We start from the raw sequence: 13365 nt of genomic DNA on the forward strand, positions 1-13365 counted from the left end.
CAATCCCTGGAAAAATTCTGGAGCAAACTATTAAAAAATCCATCTGCAAGCATCTCGAGGAAAATGCAGTGATTAATAGAAGCCGGCATGGATTTATCAAAAATAAATCCTGTCAGACTAATTTAATCTCATTTTTTGACTGGATAACCTCCCATATGGACAAAGGGAACACTGTGGACATAATCTACCTAGACTTTAGCAAAGCTGTTGACTTAGTGCTGCACAACATTCTGATAAGCAAATTAGCAAAACCTGGACTAGATGGAGAAACTAGTAGGTGGATCCAAACTTGGCTGCTAAATCAGACACAAAGGGTGCTCATCAGTGGCACCTTCTCACACTGGAGGCAGGTAACTAGTGGGGTGCCACAGGGTTCAGTCAGACATCTTTATTAATGATTTAGATGAGGAAGTATCAGGAAAGATAATCAAATTTGCAGATGATACAAACTGGGCAGAATAGCAAACACCTAGAAGGCAGATTGAAGATTCAGGGCGATCTTGATAAACTTGAACACCGGGCTGAAACCAACAGAATGAAATTCAACAAGGACAAGTTCCAAGTCCACCACCTAGGAAAAAGAAACCAAATGCAGTGATACAAGATGGGGAATACGTGGCTCAACAGAACTGAACAAGAAAAAGATCTTGGAGTAATTGTGGACAATAGGCTAAACATGAGCCAACAATGCGATGCAGCTATGAAAAGGGCAAATGCTATTTTGGGATGCATTAACAGAAGTATTACTTTCCAAATCATGAGAAGTAGCAGCTCCTCTATACTCCTCACTAGTCAGACCTCACCTGGAATACTGTGTCCAGTTCTGAGCACCAAGACTTAAGAAAGATGCAGGTAAATTAGAAAGGGTCCAGTGGAGGGCAACAAAAATGATCCAGCGTTTGGAAACACTGCCCTGTGAGGAGAGACTGAGGGAACTGGGCATGTTCAGCCTTGAGAAGACTGAGGGGGGACATGATATCCCTCTGTAAGTGCCTCAAAGGCTGTCACAAGGATCTCTTCTTGCTGGTGCCAGAGTGCAGGACATGGAATAATCAAGTCAAGTTGCGACAACCCAGATTCAGGCTGAACATCAGGAAAAGCTTCCTCACTGTCAGAGCAATATGGCAGTGGAACCAGTGGAGAAGTGGTGGGTTCTCCCGCACTAGAGGCATTCAAGGCAGAACTGGACAGCCATTTGAGTGGGATGGTGTGACTTGGTGTCCTGCAACAGCCAGGGCATTGGACTCGATGGCCTTCAGGGCCCCTTCCATCTCTTCTATGATTCTATGGTTCTTGCACGGGAGCTTGGGGCCTCCTGCCCGGAAAGGAGGCCTACATATCTGGAGGCTCTCCTGACCTCTGCTGCCTTGCCTCTACTGCTGTTCGGTTGCACAGAGGCAGTGGAGGCACAATTCTTGGCTTTCTGCTTATCTTCCAGACTGGCCTGCCCTGTCTGCCCTGCTCCTCCCAGTTCTCTTGCAGGTGGCCTGACGATATCCTGGAATGGTCCAGAGCTTTCATTTGTGGCATGGAAGCTGAGAATCCTGGCTCAGCTAGTCTGGAGTTTGGGGCTGCACCCTTTCTGGGACTTGTGCCACAGGCACTCTCCTTTGTAGCTCCTCCTCTCTGCGCAGTGTGTGCTCCTCTTCTGAGAAAAAACCAAAGCCTGCCTTTGGGGGAATGAAGAGACCAGAACCATGTAACTTTCCTGCAGCAAGAGCCATCCTCCTAAGCTTCCTTCTCCTTAGACGCTCTCCCTCTGTCATCGGGAAGACAGTGGGGTTCGGATCCAGCTATTTCTGCTTACAGACTGTCTGTGCGCTTCTATTTATAGCTTGCATGCAGTCGTGCACACGTCCGCTGGGAATATGTGGTGCCTCCCGTGGATTTGAAGAGACGGTTTGGCGGGGGGGCGGGGGGTCCAAAGCAGCACACATCAGCAGTCCCTGGTAGCATCTTCTAATGCCATTAGCGCTGTTGTAGCATGTGACTGAATAGACTTACAGCCCTGCTGCAGTGACCTGCAGGGTATTTTTGCTTCTGAAGAGAATGCTCCCCCCACCCTGCTTAATTTTAGGTGTTTTTTAGAACACACAAGAGCACGTGGAATTTGTGCTGTGGTTGCCTGGCGACCCAGCACAGAGGACGGGCGAGTGAGCGATGTCCAGGAGACTCTTCAAATGAGCTTTCCTAGAGAAAGGCCTGGCTCCCCCTTTGTTGGAGGGGCTAGACTAGGCATCGCTGTCTGCCTCTGTGAGATGCCCCTGCTTCCCGTGTCCCTCCAGCGCATTAAATGGACTTAATGTTCATGTTTAATGCTGCTCTGTGGTGCTCCCTGGCTTGCAGCATTTAGAAAGTGACACATTCCAGGCGAAGCTGCGTTGGAACGCTTGACTTGAGATGGGCGCGCTGCAGTCTTCAGTGCTGGGCTCGACCACAGAGGCAGATGGGAATGTGGAGTGCAAGCCATGTTTCCAGGTGTAGGTACTGGCCCTTGGGTTATCCTGGCCTTGCCTAGGCAAGAGGCAGCATGCCTCAAGCAACCCCCATTCGATGCAGGGCTCCAGGTTGAGGCATCCCTGGCCGGTGGCCGCCTAGTTGCCTCTTGAATGCATCCAGGGTGGAAGAGCCCACCACCTCCCAGGTCGCCAGCTCCATCGTTAGTCAGAAAAGTTTTCTGTACTCCTCTGCAGCCTGGCTTTCCTTCCCCCTCTTATACAGGTCCTTTTTTGTTTGTCTTTAGGTTAACTTGAAGCCTTTTGTGGAGCCTCTTTATTTCTTCTGTTTTCTTCAGTCTTTTGTGTTTGTTGGAACTGTTTGTAATTTTGCCTTTCAAATTTCCTTTTTTAAAAACTCCCACCCATCTTGGACTCCTTTTTTCCTTAGGGTCATTTGCCATGGGACCTTACTTACCATTGAACGGAGTGATGATGATGATGATGACAAAATCAGATTTCCCAAACTCCAGGGTACATGTGTGGGAAAAATTAGTATTTGCTGCCTTTAGAATCAGCAGTTCCTGTAATGTCCACTTTATTCACTAAGTCAGTCCGCTTTAGTCAATGTTAAGTTGAAGATAGCTGATCTTCTGGTTCCTTCCTTCACTTGCTGTAGAAGAAAGTTATCTGCCGTGCATGTCAAGAACTTCTTGGAGGAGCCACTTTTGGCAGAATTTGTCACCCAACAGAGATTAGGATAATTAAGGTCCCCCATTACTACCACACACTCTTCTTTGAAATACTTGCAGTTTGAGTATCAAAAGTATCATCCTTGTCTTCTCCTTGATTGGGTGTTAAATTCCAGTTATCATGTTTCTTTTATGCCTTGATGGGTTGACTTTGGCCCAGATGCTCTCAATGGGGCTGCCAGCCTCCTCTTCCTGTATTTCTGTGCATATTAAGTATTTCTAACATATAATGCAACTCTACCTCCCCTCTTATTTCTTCTGTTCTTTTCGAGCAGAAATATACCAATTGTTATGTCCCTCTGTTGCTGTATTTCAATCATGGGAGACATCCCGCCAAGTTTCAGTAACACCTATCAGGCCGTATTTGCCTTCGTGTGTTAAGTTTGCGCTCATTCTGCTTGTTTCCCATACTCTGCAGCCCATGTGCTTTATGGTCTGGCCTCTTTCCAACATTATTGTGGAGTCTGTTTTGGGACACTGCTGGAGCTTTTCTCTCAGTTCTGGTGCACAAGTCTTCATCCACTGTTGCCTCCAAGTTCATGTCTCCTCCCCAAAAGGATTCTGTTTAAAGCTGGCCAGATGAAATTCTTCATGCTGCAGCCAAACACATTCTTTCCAGCTTTTGCAACTCATCCCTTGCCAGCAGTCCATCTTCCAAGTGGTTTAGTCTGCGGTCCTAGAATCTGAATTTCTTGTGCCAACATCACTTTCATAGCCAGTTGTTCACCTGGAATATTTCTTTCCCTTTCTATTCCCTTTCCAAGAACTGGGAGGGTGGTGGAGAAAACTATCTGGACCCCAACATTCTTGAGTTTCCTTCCCAGTGCTTCAACTCCTGATGTGATTTCTTTGTAGCACCATTTGGCAGTATCATTTTTTCCAACATGGATGAGAAGAAAAGGATATGCGTCAGTGGACTTGAGGCTTTTGGCAAGCTTTCTGCAGCATCTCTAATCTGAGCGCCAGGGAGGCTGCATGCCTAGAGACAAACTTGGGTTTCAGTAGTATGCAACAAGAAGCCCTTTTCAGTGGCTACTCCTATTTTTTTCTTGGAAAGTAAGGAGGAGGACAGCTTCCTTACTTTCCAAGAAGACCAGTAGTAAGGTTTTTAAACTGTCAGGTTGAGCTGGTTTTGAGGCCATCTGTGGGACTCAGCGCAGCTTGCATTCATTCATCTTTGGTCCCAAGGAAGAACGCTGCTGCTCAGTCTGGGGCTTGCAGTGTGATGGTTCACCTCCAGCACCCTCACATCCCCTGCCCTGGCTTCCTGTGCAAGCCCTGCCTGCCCTGGAATTGGTGTTCTAACTCACCCCCCTCAAACCGGAGCAGGGTCTTGGAATGTCTCTTTGCCCCCTCAAATTGGCACGCACCTACCTGCCTTCCTCCCTGCTCCTTGGCAGGCTGCCATGTGTGGCTGTGCTCCCTGGCAAGGGTCGAACGACCTTCGCTCCCAGTGGACTGACCGTGGGCCTTTGGCCTCCGGATGGCTGGCAGATGCTCGGCACGAGAGGCCATTGATAACTGTGTGAGATGGTGGTGGCTGGGCCTGGAAAGGGAGGCGCTGGAAGTGCAGACTGATGTGTCCTGTCGGCAGCTCCAGTTCCTGCTGGGGGCAAGGCAAGCCCCACTGTCGTGGAGGGCAGGGTGGCATCTCCACTCACGTCCCCTGTAGCCTGCTGGAGGCATCCCTTTCTTCACAGTCCTGGTCGAAATCATTCCCTGACCCCATTTCAGCTTCAGAGGGTGTTCTGGAGCCAAAACCCCTTGGCTATGGGATGCAAAGGCCATGTTTCCTTACCCACCGCTGTGTTTTATATATATTTTTCATGGGCCTTTACCTCATCTTTTGAATATTTAACCCTGGGCCTTCAGTGTCTGATCCCTTATTTCTGATGGCACATGTGTAGGTTTCCTGAGAGTTACAGCAGGCGCTTGCTGTTCCAAAGGGACTGTTTTCCCCAGCTTTTCCCAGTGCTGGCTCTGCTCCTTCCCTCCTTTTGTGGCCTCCAGCTTCTTCTGGGTGGTTAGTGCTTGCCTGTGTGAGCGAGAGGGTGGCAGTGCCTGCTTGGTGGGAAAGGCGCTGGTTGTGGGTCCCACTGGTTGGAGGGAGATGTGGCCTGGCAACAAGTGGGTTAGGCTGCGAGAGCCCCTCTCTTGGCCAGTCTGCAACAAATGTGTATGGCTTACCTGTCTCTCTGTTTTTCTCGCTCCTCCTGCTTCACAGATAGGCAAAGGAAAGGTAAGACTCATCTGATTAATTAACACCACTAGGTAGGGAGGCTATTAAGTGTCTGCTTGAGCATCTGCCCAAGAGAAGATTACCGCTTTGCTATCGATTATGATGAAATGCAGTGAGCCGTCATTGTAATTAATAGTAAATGTCTAGCTACCCTGTGGTTTGGCTTGGTACCCATGGGAGCAGATCTCTTAATCATTACTGTTTTAAACTACCCTCTTATGAGCAGAAGCAGGAGGCGTGTCCCCTAAGTTTTCTAAGAATGGAGTTCTGTGGGTCTTCTTGACTATTGGGAGGTAGTTGATTGAAACATACAACTGCCAGTCCTCACCCACTGAAGAGATCCTTTTCTCAATGACATGCAAAGTCACTGGAAGCAAATTCTAGGGTGCCTACTTAGTGCATGCATGGAGGCAGCCTGACCCATTTTACATCTCAAATGCCAGCTACAGGCAGTCCCCAGGTTATGAAGGAGTTTCGGTCCTGTGAAAATGGCAAGTCAAATTTGTATGTAAGTCAGATCACTTAAAGTTGACCCTCCACATTTGCAGACATTAGGAGCATAGGACCCTGCTGAAAGTGGAAAATGTTAATATCTCTACCCCCCCCCCCCCACCCCACTGTCCCTCTCCAGATGGGCAGGACAAGAAGGACCACTTTGGAAACATAGAAGCAGAGCGGGTCAGAAGAGGTCTCCCAGGTCATCTAGTCTGACCCCTGGCTCCAGCTCACGACATGCCGACCATGTGCATGTCCAGCCTATCTTTGAACACCCGCACCGATGGGGCCTCAACGGCCTCTCGTGGAAGCCCATTCCACACCCTCAGCGTCCTAAATGTCAGGAAGTTCTTCCTGGCATCCAAATGGAACCTTGGCTCCCTGAGCTTGGCTCTGTTGGAGTGCATCCTCTTTCCTCTGCAGGGGAGAACAGGTCTCTACCCACCTCCATGTGACATCCCCTCACATACCTGTATGTCACCTACAGATCCGCTCGGAGTCTCCTCTTCTCCAGGCTGAAGAGACCCAGTTCCCTCAGTCTTGCCTCATACGGCATCCCCTGCAAACCGGCCACCAACCTTGTGGCCCTACTCTGCACTGACCCTAACCTGGCTATATCCTTCCTGTAACGAGGGGCCCAAAACTGAGCACAATACTCCACTTGCGGGCGCACCAGAGTTGTATAGAGTGGCAGTAATACCTCTCTCGATCTAGAAGCCACGCTTCTGGCTATGCAACCAAGGGTGGCGTTCGGCCTCTTGAACACCGCATCACACGGCTGGTTCATTTAGCCTGCAGTCAACCAGCACCCCGAGGTCCCTTTCACAAGTGCTGCTCTCCATCCACTTGTTCCTATGCCCCAAGTGCAAGACCTTGCACTTATCCAAGTGCCAGGAGACCTCCTTGGAGACCTCCTCTCTCCCCTTTCCCTTCCTCTTTCTCTGTGGTGATGATGATTTTCTGCAATAATTCTTTAAAAATTAATAGTGGCAATTTGTTTGTAAGTATGGGTAGTTTGCAACTCAGACGTCAGTGGCTTGGGGATTGCCTGTCCGTGACTTCCTAGTACTCCTCTGCAGCTGAAGCCCAGCACGGAGAGGCAAGCAGTGCACTTTGCTTTGATCCTTCGGTGGGAAACTCACAGCCCTCCAGTCATCTTGGCCTCCATCTTCACTAGCTCTCCTAGCCAGTAGAAGAGGACGTGCAAGTTGTAGGCCAAGCACCTGGAATGGCATATGTTGCCTCCCCGCAGGGCACAGTGTGTGCTGCTCAGGAATTTCCCAGGCGTGTGGATCTGGCTGCTTCCAGGAAGAGGCACTAGATTGGATGGGCTTCTGGTCTGATCCAGCAGGGTTTTAGGAAGCATCTGTGAATTCCTGAGCAACCTACGTGTGCATAACAAGGTGTGGAATGTCACTGTTTGTAGCAGGTCATCTTCTACCCTTTCACCATCTGTGGTCTTTCCCTTCCCATAGAACCATATACAGTTGGCTATAGCCAGTCCAGCCTGATCCACCTGGTGGGACCATCTGACTGCACCATGCATGGATTTGTACATGGAGGTAAGTCCCATGGGTGCCTGCTGGTGGGTCTTGAGGTGCCGTTTTGGTGCTGTCCTGGGCTCCACGAGGGTGTTCACTATGAAATAGAAAGGAGGGCCTTGTGTGTCTGATGCAGGGCCATCTGGCAGGTGGATTCTTCCCCACTCGCATTGATCAGGGGCTTCTGGATGCCTTTCATTTGGGATACCTGTCAATTGTAGGCTTACTGGGACAGTGCTCTTTCCAGTGAGTATCATGTGAGCACTGTAGAGATCTCTGACATGATATTAGAATCTGCCGATGTGCTTGGAGGGCTTGAACTGGGAATCTCAGGACTGCTCCTAGTAGGAATGTGCACATTCAGGTCACGGAATAAACTCCTGGCATGGAACTGGCAGACTTTCACAGCCGGGGCAGACCCATGCGCTTGGAAGGGGAGCTGGAGGGGCGCTGCTCACCTCCCTGCAGGCCCCACATTTCCAGTTCCCCAGCTGGCATCTGATCTTGGAGGGGCAGGATGGGAGGGGATCACCTTCTGATCTGGATTTGGTGCAGCCACCCCAGCCACCAAGGCATGAGAGCCCTTCTTAATGACCCCATGGGTACTAGTTTCTTCTGAATGTTGGCCTTATTTCTGGTGACTGTAGAAAAGGATGGCTTCTGTTTTGGACTTCTCTCCATTTCATTGCCTGGATGAATTTACGTTAAATTGGCTGCTCAGCCAAAAAATGAAACAAAAAACCAGTAAGCCAACCAACATGCACAACACAAATGAGTCTAGTAGATGTGTTGACAGGCAGAATCGTTCCCAACTTCCCAGTAAAATGCAGCATCTGTCAACTTGTGCAGAAAGCCTCAGCTGGCACCAGCTCACCTCTCAGCTGCAGTTCAGTGCTCTTTGGCAGCCCACTGGCAGTGCGCAGTCCACCCTCCCACACGTGCAGTTGCAGCTCAGAAACTGAGCGTTCAAGGCGAAACTGGACAGCCCTCTGAGTGGGATGGTGTAACTTGGTGTCCTGCAGCAGCAGGGTGTTGGACCCGAAGGCCTTCACGGCTCCGTCCAACTTCTATGATTTTGTGGCCTCTGAGGCAGATCTCCTGAAGGGAGAGGCATGAAAGGGGACAGGCTGGATGGCCCACCGTCAGTGACGTAACCCTTGGCAGTGGCTCAGTGGGGTTTCCACACTCATTTCAGGTGGGGCTCTGGGCAGGGTTGGGTGGTTTGCTGTGAACTGAGGAAGAAGTGCATAGCGGCTACTCCTCTGGCTGCTTCTCGGCAGCCCTGCTCTTCCTGTGATGGACCTGCTTTTCTCTCGAGTAAATACACACTAGCGGCCAGAGCCTGGCATTTACTACAGACGTGCAGGAGTGGTTGCTCCTGCATTGTGCTAGGGCAGCAGAAGAGACGAACAGGAGGCGGGGGGGGGGTGCATGTGGGGTGAGCAGGGGAAACTTTTTCAGCCTGAGGCCTGAAACCTTCTGGCAGATTCAGCTCTTAGGGGCTACTTTCCAAGGATGGATAGGGCCAAGGGCACCTGGCTGCCCTGGCAGAAGGCCTTCTCTGTCTGCAGCTCAGCCAAAGGAGAGGACAAAAGCAAGGAGAGCACTGAAGGATCAGCAGTTGATGGAAGGGGATGGAGCTGGGCAAAGGGAGCACAGCTGGCTAGGGGACTCCAGAGGGCCAGACAGGGCCTCTTCTGTTTTTAAGGGGAAAGGAGCCATGGGAAGAGGCAAAGAGTGGAATCTGCATCACTTCAGGGTCTTTGTGCTTGTTTGATGTTTAGATCAAGTCCAGCAGTGCATTGCGAATCTGTGCCACTGCCCTTCTGGCAGCTTTTTCAGGCACTGGGCGAGTGTGGTTCCTCACCCCAGGAACTAATTTGATCAGAAATACTCTGGCCCCAGAGTACTCCATTAGGCCTAATCTTGTGGCCAGGCACCAATTTAAAGAACAAACAAGGTTTTAAAACTGTCGGCACAAGTGATGCCATTCAGTGTCTCTGAAACTGCTACGCAGTCAAGTGGGCACAGGATTGCTGCGTGTGTGCATGGCACTTCCTGCCCGCTTGTGGCTTTCCCTGGCAGCTGGGCTGAACAGTTGGAGGAAGGGTGTAGCTGAAGATGCTGGCCAAGCCGATCGCCTGGTGCACTTGATGCTGTCAGTCGTGCCCCTGGTTCTGTCAAGTGTTGTTAGATGTGGAGGTCCTCTGTTCCCCCACTAAAGAAATCCCTAATGGGAATATTAGCAGAAATCAAGCAGCTAGGAGGGCCTGGTTGGCCCAAGGCAATGGAGACAACATCAAGCATAGCCCTTCCTGCTTGGCATTCTATTTTTAAAAGGCAGTGCAAGTCACAAGCTCTGGGAAAGATTCCGCCAAGGTCTCAAGGTGTATGAAAAGCTGTTAAAGGCACTGGGTGAGAAAAATGCACTGAATTCCACTGCTGGCTGGGCTCCTGCACCGCAGAGAGGGCTGCTGCAGCTCAGAAGGGTCCCGCTTTCACACGATCTCCAGCAGGAGCAAGGGGTTAGGAAGAGGCTCTTTGCGAGGCGTGTTTGGGATTGCACATCTGATGGATTTCAGTAGAGACGCATGCAGGAGAACAGTTGGAAAAGACCAACACATTGGGGCTTTTTAAGAAATGAAAGAGAGCAGCTGTCAACCTGGCACCTTCCAAGAGTGCTGGACTACAATTCCCATCATTTTTTGCCACTGTGCTGGCTGTGAATGATGGGTGTTGCAGTCATATACACCTGGAGGGAATCAATCTGGAGAAGGTGGTGATCGATGGTTGCTGACTCACACATAGTGGAGAGAAAGCAGTGAGATCCCTGACAGGCAGGAGAGCAAGGGCAGGCAGATGAAATTAGCTGGAAGTAGCACATGGTGGAATCATGAACTGGCTGCCATGACACGGAGCAGAAGCTCACAGAAGGGTTTTGAGCCGAGGTGCACTTGATGGGTCCGTAAGTTGCATGGGGCCATCAAGCAGCTGCACAGAAAGAACAACAGCGATGGCCGAACAAAACACTCAGTTTCGGGGGCAGCGTACCTTTTGAGTTGGAGACGAAGACTGAGTCAAGGGACTGCCGCATTCCTGGTTGTCCACTGCGGGATGCGCGGCACTGGACTAGGTTTGCTTTCAGTCTGCTCTCACAAGGCTGTTTTTGTGTTCTCCTGAACGGTGCGTCAGTAGGAGGAGGAGGCCGAAGCAGGCGGAGGCCGCTCGGGGTTAGTGCCAGGAGCAGCGTGTGAGGTTGCTGTGCTGCTTGGAGGCCAGCGAGCATCAGGAGTCTGTTGGCTGAACTGGCACCAGCTGCCCGGAGCAAGGTGGCTGGCGCTTCTCAGGCCTGAGTCCAAGCATTGTTTTTGTTGGAGGCTCCAGCCTTTCCTGCATGTGAGCACGGGGGGGGGTCTTAAGGTATCTGGATGGGGCATGGGAGCACCTCTGTTCCTTAGGGAGGGGAGAGTAAATGTTCTGCATGCAGACAGATGAGTGGGAGCTACCAGTGGTGCTAGCCAAATGAGTGGTTGCTATAGTAACTCCTCATTACCAAGAAACCCATTGGTAATCTAGACCTGCACAATTAAACCCACCCTTTGGAGAAGGTGGGGGGGTGGGTTAACTTACATCGAGTTGTGGGAATGAAGTGGATGCTTTTTTTTAATGACAGGGTTAGGCCCGGAGACAGAATCATTCTACTAAAACTCCCATTCTGTGTCTTTTTAAAATGCAACTTTGCCTGAATTAGGTGTAATCCTGGTGTCTTAACCAGTTCCTGTGATGAAGCTGGCTTCTCTTGGGAAGCTGATGAGCCAGCATGAATGGTTTTGGGCAACCAACTTTTAAGTGCTGGCTTGCAAGCCTGGTGTAATACATGGAATAAAATGTGGAAAGGGGGTCTGTGCGCACCAGTGAACGCAGTCACCTTTACCTAGCGAATACCAAGCGACTGGAACAGAAGCGCAGCCGGGGACAGGTGAGCAGGCAGCATCTGAGGCTGAGCGAGCACTCTGCACGTCCCCTTGCTTGTCTGTTTGCATACGCAATCACTGCCAACTAGGTGGGTGGGGAACCTGCGCGAGTCAAGCAGCGCTCAAACGGGGGCGTTCTGCAGATCTTCTCTGCAGACTGAAGGGGGACTGATTAAGCGAAAATGTGCACAGATTAAGAAACTTGTGCAAATCAGAAAGGAGACCAAGGGCAGCATGTTGTCAACCAACTGCGAGTGTCTGTGGCAGGCTCGCACCCAGGTGCGGGGCTTCAGTGGGGCATGCCCACAGTTTGTTCTTGCTCATTCCTCGGGGCAGCCCTGTTGAGCAAGTCCCTTTTGGGCCTGGCTTCCCCTGCAGCCCCAGATTGCCGGGCTGCAGAGCTGCAGCCCTGGGACAGAGCTGTCTCCCCAGCAACTGGAATCTTCCTGGCTCTGAGCAGGAAGGTTCCACTTGGGCCTTACAGGAGCGTTTGTCTGCCTTGGACTTTACCACATCATTTTGTTGTGCTGCCGCCTTGAATTGAGATAGATTTGATCGGCATGGTTAGCACTTGATGAACACAAGATAGTCAACACTGCAAAGGTGCAAAATAGTCCATGTACAGTGGTGCCTCGGCTCACGAACGCCTTGGTTCATGACCAAATCGGGTTGTGAACAAAAATTTCATGGAAATTTTGACATGGGCCGCAAACGCCGCATTGGGTGGCGACCAAGATTACAGCCACCTCTCCCCCCACAAGTGGGGAGATGGCCATGATCGCAGTTGCATTCGTGCAGGGAAGACGTGCATGATCATGGGCACGCTCCTGCAGGAAAGATGGGCGCAATCTCGGCCATTCCCCCACAACCAGCATGATCATGGCCATCCCCCCCCCCCAAAGTGGGGAGATGGCTGCAATCGTGCTGGGGGCGGAGGGGAGATGACCAAGATCGCACCCATCTCTCCCTCTCCCGGCACTCCCTGTTCACGCCTGTCTCCCCCCACCCAAGAGTGCCAGGATGACAGGCGTGTGCAGAGATGACAGGCGCAATCTCGGTTGTGCTGGGGTGGGGGGGTGGGGAGGGGGTTGTTTTGGGGGTGGGGGGGGGGGGGGGTGGCCATGATCTTTTGTTGTTCTTTGTCACTTTGCTTCACATTTTTCTGATTTAAAAAATGGTTACAGAATGGATTAACCTTATTTATATTGAACCTTATAGGGAAATTTAACTTGGCTCACAACCAATTTGGGTCATGACCAGAGTCCTGCAACAGATTAAGTTCATGAGCCAAGGTACCACTGTATTAAGGCCTTTAACTTTTTGTCCCTTTCGTCTCAAAAATTCTTCAGGGAATCTGAGCCCTCCTCTGGGTCACCCCAAGCCAGAGTTTTCTAGGCCTTCTTGCCACCCAGGGAGGGATGTGGGACACAGGGGCCTGCATTCTGCTGGAGAGGGAATCAGCCGTGCCTTCGGCGCCTGCGTTCCCCCCCACCGCAAACGGCAGAGAAGGGAAAGCATTCTCTTGGTACCAGTCAGTGTGGAGGCCTTGGGGGCTTCTGTCCAAGCCTCCGGCTGCGGCAGGCTCGGGCTCGCATCTAGCTTCCCATCCCTTCCTCCTCTTCCTCCTCACACCCTTTCATGCACGCTCCTGACGTGGTCCAGTTGTTGCACCAAGCAGGGCTTTTGCTTCATTTCCTTGCCCTGCTGCACCTGCATGACACCTTTGGACTGTGGCTTCGGTATCACGGCACACACGGTGCTGTTTGTTTCTGCCATTCATGGGAGGCCCCAGAATTTCTCCTGCATGGGAAGTGGTTGTTAATTTAGCCACCAGCCCCACTCACACTCTGTGGCCGTCTTTGCCTCATTGTTTTCCCACAGGAGCAGGAAGAAACGGCTGCTGCTAACCAACTCCTGCGATGCACAGAG

At 51.1% G+C, this 13365-nt stretch overlaps 1 protein-coding gene across 3 annotated transcripts in view; it reads left to right on the forward strand.

Moving 5' to 3' along the window:
- ACOT7 (acyl-CoA thioesterase 7) overlaps positions 1-13365 on the forward strand; it is a 93214-nt gene that overhangs the window by 36996 nt on the left and 42853 nt on the right. For all 3 annotated transcript variants that reach the window (XM_044419644.1, XM_044419645.1, XM_044419646.1), the window contains exon 6: positions 7397-7483. In XM_044419644.1, coding sequence (XP_044275579.1) covers positions 7397-7483 — 87 coding nt within the window. The remainder of the gene's footprint in view (positions 1-7396; positions 7484-13365) is intronic.

This window comes from Varanus komodoensis, unplaced genomic scaffold, assembly GCF_004798865.1.
Source record: "Varanus komodoensis strain SLA01 unplaced genomic scaffold, ASM479886v1 scaffold106, whole genome shotgun sequence".
In the NCBI taxonomy this organism is placed as follows: domain Eukaryota; kingdom Metazoa; phylum Chordata; class Lepidosauria; order Squamata; family Varanidae; genus Varanus; species Varanus komodoensis.